General features: G+C 41.5%; 1 protein-coding gene across 2 annotated transcripts in view; it reads right to left on the bottom strand.

Annotated features, from left to right (window-relative positions):
* Nucleotides 1-290: 290 nt before the first annotated feature.
* The window catches only part of LOC115115621 (annexin A6-like), a 41490-nt gene continuing 31413 nt past the window's right edge, over nt 291-10367 (bottom strand). Inside the window, exons 18-25 of one of the 2 annotated variants that reach the window (XM_029644112.2) lie at nt 10207-10297; nt 9576-9655; nt 9390-9443; nt 9213-9306; nt 8473-8568; nt 8244-8302; nt 4832-4969; nt 291-1401 (exon numbers count right to left, since the gene is read on the bottom strand). In XM_029644112.2, coding sequence (XP_029499972.2) covers nt 1342-1401; nt 4832-4969; nt 8244-8302; nt 8473-8568; nt 9213-9306; nt 9390-9443; nt 9576-9655; nt 10207-10297 — 672 coding nt within the window. In that variant the 3' untranslated portion in view covers nt 291-1341. The remainder of the gene's footprint in view (nt 1402-4831; nt 4970-8243; nt 8303-8472; nt 8569-9212; nt 9307-9389; nt 9444-9575; nt 9656-10206; nt 10298-10367) is intronic. The other variant, XM_029644113.2, reaches the window with a different exon arrangement.

Raw genomic sequence — 10367 nt, 5'->3', positions numbered from 1 at the left:
ATTACTGAGTCATTACCCCGCCATCAGTGCATTACTGAGTCATTACCCCGCCATCGGTGCATTACTGAGTCATTACCCAGTCATCGGGGCATTACTGAGTCATTACCCCATCATCGGTGCATTACTGAGTCATTACCCCATCATCGGTGCATATTACACAGAAATGTGGACCTAAGAGCAATTTCGTTGAAAATGTATTCAATGCAGTTTCCAAAATGGTATGCATTTATACCAATATAGGTCATATCTTATCATTCAAATCTGTCTTGAAAAAAGTAATGCCAACAGAATACAGAACCACGACACATTCCTTTTATTATCAGGAGACACAATGTATCGTTCCTAAAACCATACGGTATTCATTGGATGGATGACCTATTGCATTGTGGAAGCGCCATACAAAACACTTCAAGCCCTCAATAGGTTGATAGACACATAGCCAAGCAGTTTCCTATCTCTCACTTTCAATGTAAATACCACTAACACTACAGGGGTTCTGGGAAAAAAGAAGAAAAAAAAGAATATTTGACATGAAAAAGACACACAGAGGTGACAGCTATCTGACACAGAGGTGACAGCTATCTGACACAGAGGTGACAGCTATCTGACACAGAGGTGACAGCTATCTGACACAGAGATGACAGCTATCTGACACAGAGGTGACAGCTATCTGACACAGCGGTGACAGCTATCTGACACAGAGGTGACAGCTATCTGACACAGCGGTGACAGCTATCTGACACAGAGGTGACAGCTATCTGACACAGAGGTGACAGCTATCTGACACAGAGGTGACAGCTATCTGACACAGAGGTGACAGCTATCTGACACAGAGGTGACAGCTATCTGACACAGCGGTGACAGCTATCTGACACAGAGGTGACAGCTATCTGACACAGAGGTGACAGCTATCTGACACAGAGGTGACAACACAGAGCTCCAATGTTCCAGTCATTTGAAAATGCATCATTAGTTATGGATTGGTGTAAGCATAGCAAGGTTATGAACATCACTTGAACCAATTTAGATCTGTGATTACTTGAGGAAAGCTAGGAAAGAAGAAAGGAACAGAGACTCTGTGGGGAGGCTGTTGAGGTCATAGGTCACTTTGGCAGAGGAGTGGCAGCGGTGAGGGACAAACAGAGCAGACTGACTATCCCCACTGGGTTCAATGTGGATGTATACACAGCACAGTTGACCGGTAGATTGACAGCTTCAGTTGGTGTTCTAGAGTGTTCCAGAAGCTCCACTGGTGTTCTGGAGCCTTCTGGAAGCCTGCTGGGTGGTTCTAGTTCTAGAGTGTTCTAGAGCCTTCTGGAAGCCTGCTGGGTGGTTCTGGTTCTAGTCTTGTCCTCCACACAGCATCAGCAGGGTCTTACGGTAGTCCCCTGAGGTATCACCCTGAGAGAGGAAGCAGCAGCTTTTTAGGGACTTACTAAAACAGACTCCGTCCCAAATGGCACTATATAATAATAGGGGACCATTTGGGATGCATACAAATGTTTTTTTTGTTTGTTGTTTTTTGTGTGAATTTTACCCCTTTTTCTCCCCAATTTCGTGGTATCCAATTGTTTAGTAGCTACTATCTTGTCTCATCGCTACAACTCCCGTACAGGCTCGGGAGAGACGAAGGTTGAAAGTCATGCGTCCTCCGATACACAACCCAACCAAGCCGCACTGCTTCTTAACACAGCGGGCATCCAACCCCGGAAGCCAGCCGCACCAATGTGTCGGAGGAAACATCGTGCACCTGGCAACCTTGGTTAGCACTGCGCCCGGCCCGCCACAGGAGTCGCTGGTGCGCGATGAGACAAGGATATCCCTACCGGCCAAACCCTCCCTAACCCGGCGACGCCAATTGTGCGTCGCCCCACGGACCTCCCGGTCGCGGCCGATTACGACAGAGCCTGGGCGCGAACCCAGAGTCTCTGGTGGCACAGCAGGGGATGCATACAGGAGAGGAAGGAGTATTTAGGGTCTCTTTTACTGAATGTTTATACAGTATATGTTATTATATCATATATTATATAATTAACCAATAAGATCTGAGGGGATATGGCCAATATACCACGGCTAAGGGCTGTTCTTAGACCCGACGAACCGTGGTATACGGTCTGATATACCACGGCTGTCAGCCAATCAGCATTCAGGGCTCGAACCACCCAGGTCATAATCTAAGTTATATAATATGTGATATAATCTAAGTTATAAACTGGGTTGTTTTTACTCTTATAATTACATTGGTAAACAGTTTATAATAGCAATAATTATACGCGTTGCGTTGTGTCTAAGAACAGCCCTTAGCCGTATGGCCATATACCACACCCCCTCGGGCCTTATTGGTTAATTCTATCATATATTATATAGCTATATAAATATTCTAAGTTATTCAGAGTGGGGTAATCAGTTAGGTATATGAACAGCTCCCACAGTAAAAGCATTGTCAATAATGTCACACAGACACAGTAACACACAGTACATCACACAGACACAGTAACACAGAGACACACAGTACATCACACAGACACATTAACACAGAGACACACAGTACAGTACATCACAGAGACACACACAGTACATCACACAGACACACAGGGTTAGTGGACAGACCCACAGGGTTAGTGGACAGACACACAGGGTTAGTGGACAGACACACAGGGTTAGTGGACAGACACACAGGGTTAGTGAACAGACACACAGGTTTAGTGGACAGACACACAGGGTTATTGGACAGACACACAGGGTTAGTGAACAGACACACAGGGTTAGTGAACAGACACACAGGGTTAGTGGACAGACACACAGGGTTAGTGGACAGACACACAGGGTTAGTGAACAGACACACAGGGTTAGTGGACAGACACACAGGGTTAGTGGACAGACACACAGGGTTAGTGGACAGACACACAGGGTTAAGGGACAGACACACAGGGTTAGTGGACAGACACACAGGGTTAGTGGACAGACACACAGGGTTAGTGGACAGACACACAGGGTTAGTGGACAGACACACAGGGTTAAGGGACATACACACAGGGTTAGTGGACAGACACACAGGGTTAAGGGACAGACACACAGGGTTAGTGGACAGACACACAGGGTTAGTGGACAGACACACAGGGTTAGTGGACAGACACACAGGGTTAGTGGACAGACACACAGGGTTAGTGGACAGACACACAGGGTTAAGGGACAGACACACAGGGTTAGTGGACAGACACACAGGGTTAGTGGACAGACACACAGGGTTAGTGGACAGACACACAGGGTTAGTGGACAGACACACAGGGTTAAGGGACATACACACAGGGTTAGTGGACAGACACACAGGGTTAGTGGACAGACACACAGGGTTAGTGGACAGACACACAGGGTTAGTGGACAGACACACAGGGTTAGTGGACAGACACACAGGGTTAGTGAACAGACACACAGGGTTAGTGGACAGACACACAGGGTTAGTGGACAGACACACAGGGTTAGTGGACAGACACACAGGGTTAAGGGACAGACACACAGGGTTAGTGGACAGACACACAGGGTTAGTGGACAGACACACAGGGTTAGTGGACAGACACACAGGGTTAAGGGACAGACACACAGGGTTAGTGGACAGACACACAGGGTTAGTGGACAGACACACAGGGTTAGTGGACAGACACACAGGGTTAGTGGACAGACACACAGGGTTAGTGGACAGACACACAGGGTTAAGGGACAGACACACAGGGTTAGTGGACAGACACACAGGGTTAGTGGACAGACACACAGGGTTAGTGGACAGACACACAGGGTTAGTGGACAGACATTTATAGAAATCAAAGAAGTTATAACATGTCAGAATCTAAGTTCACAATCGGTTTTGAAATACATTATATTAGCAAAACGGCAATTTACTTTACGCTGACGGCAATAAAGAACGTCTCCGGATCGGGTTCGATTTGATTGTATTTTAATGACACAGCGACTGTATTCACAGCACGTGACTTCACGACTCTTTCAACCAATCCGTATATCAATCCCCAACCATTCCATTATAGCTCTTATATCCTCCTCTGGTACATAGATGATATCATTGACATTATTTAAGGGTCACCCTCACCTGCATAAGTTAGTACTGGTGAATGTGTCCCAAATGAAACCCTACTCTAGGTTCTATATAGTGCACTACTTTCAACCCGGGCCCGTAGAGGAACAGGGTGCCATTCAGTACACAACCCAGGTCTTTTACATGTGAGAGTCAGTATAGACCTGTAATTGGGCACTTCCTGCCTCGACATTTTACATGTGAGAGTCAGTATAGACCTGTAATTGGGCACTTCCTGCCTTGACATTTTACATGTGAGATTCAGTATAGACCTGTTATTGGGCACTTCCTGCCTCGACATTTCACACGTGAGAGTCAGTATAGACCTGTTATTGGGCACTTCCTGCCTCGACATTTTACATGTGAGAGTCAGTATCGACCTGTTATTGGGCACTTCCTGCCTCGACATCTTCCAGCCAATCACGGGTGTCGGCCTACAGAGAGGAAGTCAGGGGAAATTCCTAAACAGCTGTATGGCAGCCGCAGCCCCACAAGCCCCGCCCGACACAGGAAGCTATAGAGCACCGTTCCCCGTTCCACCCGTCTCGAACGGAAATAGGATGTGTAGCAGCACAGTTAGTGCAACAGAAAACAGAACACACACACACACAGACACACATGCACGCGCACGCGCACACGCAGACACACAGACACACACCGAGGGTGTACAGGGGCATGTAAAGGGACGTGCAAAGTGTAGTAGACAGTAGTGTGTCACTCGACATGTAAAATATGAAAACTTACAACCATGGTTTCTACCTGGATGAATTCATGGAGAGAACAGTCGTGAGTCTCCTTGAACTCTTTGCGGATATTGAAAAGATCGACTTCACTGCGTGAGACCATGATGCGGATCAGAGCCCTGTCGTCTGTGCCAATACACTGCAGAGAGAACAGAGAAAACATGTTTATACACACATATACTGATCAAAAATATATAAAATACCCCCCTCCCTAATTTCACAAGGCCCTAAATCTATAGATTTCACATGACTGGGAATACAGATATACAACTGTTGGTCACAGATACTTAAAACACAATGTGCCTCAGGATCTTATCTCAGTCTTTTTGTGCATTCAAATTGCTATTGGTAAAATGTTCATCGTAGCTAATGCCTGCCCATACCATAACCCCACCACCACCATGGGGCACTCTGTTCACAATGTTGACATCAGCAAACCGCTCGCCCACACCACGTCATACACGTGGTCTGTGGTTGTGAGGCCGGTTGGATGTACTCCAAAATTCTCTAAAACGACGTTGGAGACGGCTTATGGTAGAGAAATAAACATTAAATTATCTGGCAACAGGTCTGGTGGACATTCCTGAAGTCAGTATGTCAATTGACGCTCCCTTAAAATCTTGAGACATCAGTGACATTGTGTTGTGTGACAAAACTGCACATTTTAGAGAGGCCTTTTATTGTCCCCCAGCACAAGGTGCACCTGTGTAATGATCATGCTGTTTAATCAGCTTCTTGATATGCCACACCTGTCAGGTGGATGGATTATCTTGGTAAAGGAGAAATGATCACTAACTGGGAAGGAAACACATTTGTTCACAACATTTGAGAGAAATAATATGTTTGTGCGTCTGGAACATTTCTGGGATCTTTCATTTCAGCTCATGAAACATGGGACCAACTCTTTACATGTTGTGTTTATATTTTAGTTCAGTGTCGTTGGATCGCTAGTATTCACTGTCGATGAAGCAACAGCTTTCTGGGGTCCACACACAACACAAAACACAATACAAAACACAATACAAAACACAATACAAAACACAAACACAATACAACACACAAACACAATACAAAACACAATACAAAACACAATACAAAACACACAATACAAAACACAATACAAAACACACAATACAAAACACAATACACAACACAATACAACACACAAACACAATACAACACACAAACACAATACAAAACACAATACACAATACAAAACACAATACAACACACAATACAACACAAACACAACACAAAACACAATACAAAACACAATACAAAACACAATACAAAACACAAACACAATACAACACACAAACACAATACAAAACACAATACACAATACAAAACACAATACAACACAAACACAATACAAAACACAATACAAAACACACAATACAAAACACAATACACAACACAATACAACACACAAACACAATACAAAACACAATACGCAATACAAAACACAATACAAAACACAAACACAATACAACACACAAACACAATACAAAACACAATACAAAACACACAATACAAAACACAATACACAACACAATACAACACACAAACACAATACAAAACACAATACGCAATACAATACACAATACAAAACACAATACAACACAAACACAATACAAAACACAATACAAAACGCAAACACAATACCACACACAATACAAAACACAATACACAAACACATTACAAAACACAAACACAATACAAAACACAATACAAAACACAATACAAAACACAATAAACAAACACAATACAAAACACAATACAAAACACAATACAAAACACAATACACAAACACAATACAAAACACAAACACAATACAAAACACAATACAAAACACAATACACAAACACAATACAAAACACAAACACAATACAACACACAATACAAAACACAATACAAAACACAATACAAAACACAATACACAAACACAATACAAAACACAAACACAATACAACACACAATACAAAACACACAATACAAAACACAATACACAATACAAAACACAATACACAATACAAAACACAATACAAAACACAATACAACACACAAACACAATACAAAACACAATACGCAATACAATACACAATACAAAACACAATACAACACACACAATACAAAACACAATACAACACACAATACAATACAAAACACAATACAACACACAATACAAAACACAAAACACAATAAAACACACAAACACAATACAAAACACAATACAACACACAATACAAAACACAAACACAATACAAAACACAATACAAAACACAATACACAAACACAATACAAAACACAAACACAATACAAAACACAATACAACACACAAACACAATACAAAACACAAACACAATACAAAACACAATACAAAACACAACACAAACACAATACAAAACACAAACACAATACAAAACACAATACAAAACACAAACACAATACAACACACAATACAAAACACAATACAAAACACAATACACAAACACAATACAAACACAATACAACACACAATACAAAACACAATACAAAACACACAATACAAAACACAATACACAATACAAAACACAAAACACAATACACAATACAAAACACAATACAAAACACAATACAACACACAAACACAATACAAAACACAATACGCAATACAATACACAATACAAAACACAATACAACACACACAATACAAAACACAATACAACACACAATACAATACAACACACAATACAAAACACAAAACACAATACAAAACACAATACAACACACAATACAATACAACACACAATACAAAACACACAAACACAATACAAAACACAATACAACACACAATACAAAACACAATACAATACACAATACACAATACAAAACACAATACAACACACAAACACAATACAAAACACAAACACAATACAAAACACAATACAAAACACAATACAAAACACAATACAATACACAATACAAAACACAAAACAAAACACAAAACAACACACAAACACAATACAAAACACAATACAAAACACAATACAATACAAAACACAATACAACACACAAACACAATACAAAACACAAACACAATACAAAACACAATACAATACACAATACAAAACACAAAACACAATACAACACACAAACACAATACAAAACACAATACAAAACACAATACAACACACAATACAATACAAAACACAATACAAAACACAATACAAAACACAAAACATACATAGCCTGCTCTAGCAGGAAGACAGAAACAACAACATGAAGTAGTTTGAAAAACCATCCCCTTTAGGCCTGCTAGTACTAACAGCTAGCCTAGTAAAAACTGGATTTCGCTAGCTATCCACGGGGCAGTGAAACATGGCTGGACTGCGATGGGAGCCGTTTGTAAAAAGCATCAGAAATAGACCTACCTTCATGGCTTTGTACAGGCGCTCTGCAATGTAATTAGGCTGGTTCTTTACACTCCGAACTGCAACGAGAAAGAGAGATATGATAGGTCAACAACAACAAAACAAAAAAACGAAATATTACAATAGCCAAACCTGTAAAATGTAATTTGTCAACAGCCTCAATGGCCTATACTCCACTCTGGCGTCAAGGGTCAAACTGAAGAAGCCATCCAATCAAATGCCTTATTACCTATGCCATACATGGCCTGTTTCACGTCTCCAGACATCTCATTCTTGATGATCTGTTCAATGTCCTTATTGCTGCATCGAACAAACTCTTGGAACACTGAGAAGAAAAAACATCTAAATTACATGTCTATCATCGATTGTAAAAGCCAGACATCGAGGCTTGTAGTGATTAAATAGTGTTTCTCTGGTACCTCTCTGATATTTTTTTTATTTTTTAATTTTACCTTTATTTAACCAGGCAAGTCAGTTAAGAACAAATTCTTATTTTCAATGACGGCCTAGGAACAGTGGGTTAACTGCCTGTTCAGGGGCAGAACGACAGATTTGTACCTTGTCAGCTCGGGGGGTTTGAACTTGCAACCTTCCGGTTACTAGTCCGACGCTCTAACCACTAGGCTACCCTGCCGCCCCTCTCTGAGATGTGGTCAGTAGTGATTAAATAGTGCTTCTCTGGTACCTCTCTGAGATGTGGTCAGTAGTGATTAAATAGTGTTTCTCTGGTACCTCTCTGAGATGTGGTCAGTAGTGATTAAATAGTGTTTCTCTGGTACCTCTCTGAGATGTGGTCAGTAGTGATTAAATAGTGTTTCTCTGGTACCTCTCTGAGATGTGGTCAGTAGTGATTAAATAGTGTTTCTCTGGTACCTCTCCTGAGATGTGGTCAGTAGTGGTTAAACAGTGTTTATCTGGTACCTCTCCTGAGATGTGGTCAGTAGTGATTAAACAGTGTTTCTCTGGTACCTCTCCTGAGATGTGGGAAGCTCCTGGTACAGAGGATACTCATGAATTTAATCTCCATGTCGTCAGAGTCTTCGTTACAGGCATCGGCCAGTTCCTGAAAAGAGCATCAACACTATTCCACAATAAACCCCGTTGAAAAATCGAACAAGCGAGAGTCATGTTGCATGATGTACTCACCTGGGCGTCCACCAATGCTCTGTCCCAGTCGGCCGGACCCTGCTCTCTCGCCCCCTGGTGGGGGAGGAAGAGCACGATGGGTATTGTTATGTAGAATAGACTTCACTCACTCATATAGAATTATACGGACGGTCATATTATGTCCCTTTGTTTTGTAGATGTACAGTATGAGGGAATAAACGTTACCTGCACCAGCGACGTGAGGATCTGACTGAAGCGCCCTGAGGTGTCTGACTGGATAGCGTCCTCCATGCTCTTCTTATAGCCTGCAAGACATCAGACCCAGGTTAATACAAGGCTATTATTCATGCATCATAGGTGTTTATAGCTACAATAACTGTTAATGCTTCAGTGTATTATGGTTTAGTAACAGCTACTAGAACAACTGGCTCCCCCTAAAGGCAACAATAGGTAGCACAGTTCAAAGAGCAAGTCAAATTGTATTAGTTGTGAACACATATTACGCAGATGTTATCGCACGTGCAGAGAAATGCTGATGTTTCTGGCTCCAACAGTGCAGTATTGCTCGCAGGTGCAGAGAAATGCTGATGTTTCCAACAGTGCACTATTGCTTAACAATATAAAACAAATACACACAAATACCGCAACAAATAAAAATGAAGAAATATCAGAACGAGTCCGCAATACAAATATCATGGTACCAATAATTGCTATATGCATATATACAGTACCAGTCAAAAGTTTGGACACACCTACTCATTCAAGGATTTTTCTTTATTTTTACTATTTTTTACATTGTAGAATAATAGTGGTCAGTAGTGATTATATATATTTTAAAGGGCGCTATAAGCCTCACCATCCTCGTAGGCAGCGTTCATGGCGTGGATCTCCTCGTTGCTCCTGGTTACCAGGATCTCAATCAGAGCGTGTTCATCTGTCCCCGCCCCCTGGAAAAATATTGAAACAGTTTGTGTGACTCCCGGGTGTTGTCATTCTGGTTTGTTTGAGCAGCCAACA

This window comes from Oncorhynchus nerka, linkage group LG5 (assembly GCF_034236695.1).
Source record: "Oncorhynchus nerka isolate Pitt River linkage group LG5, Oner_Uvic_2.0, whole genome shotgun sequence".
Lineage (NCBI taxonomy): Eukaryota > Metazoa > Chordata > Actinopteri > Salmoniformes > Salmonidae > Oncorhynchus > Oncorhynchus nerka.
This window is presented reverse-complemented; position numbering and strand designations above follow the sequence as displayed.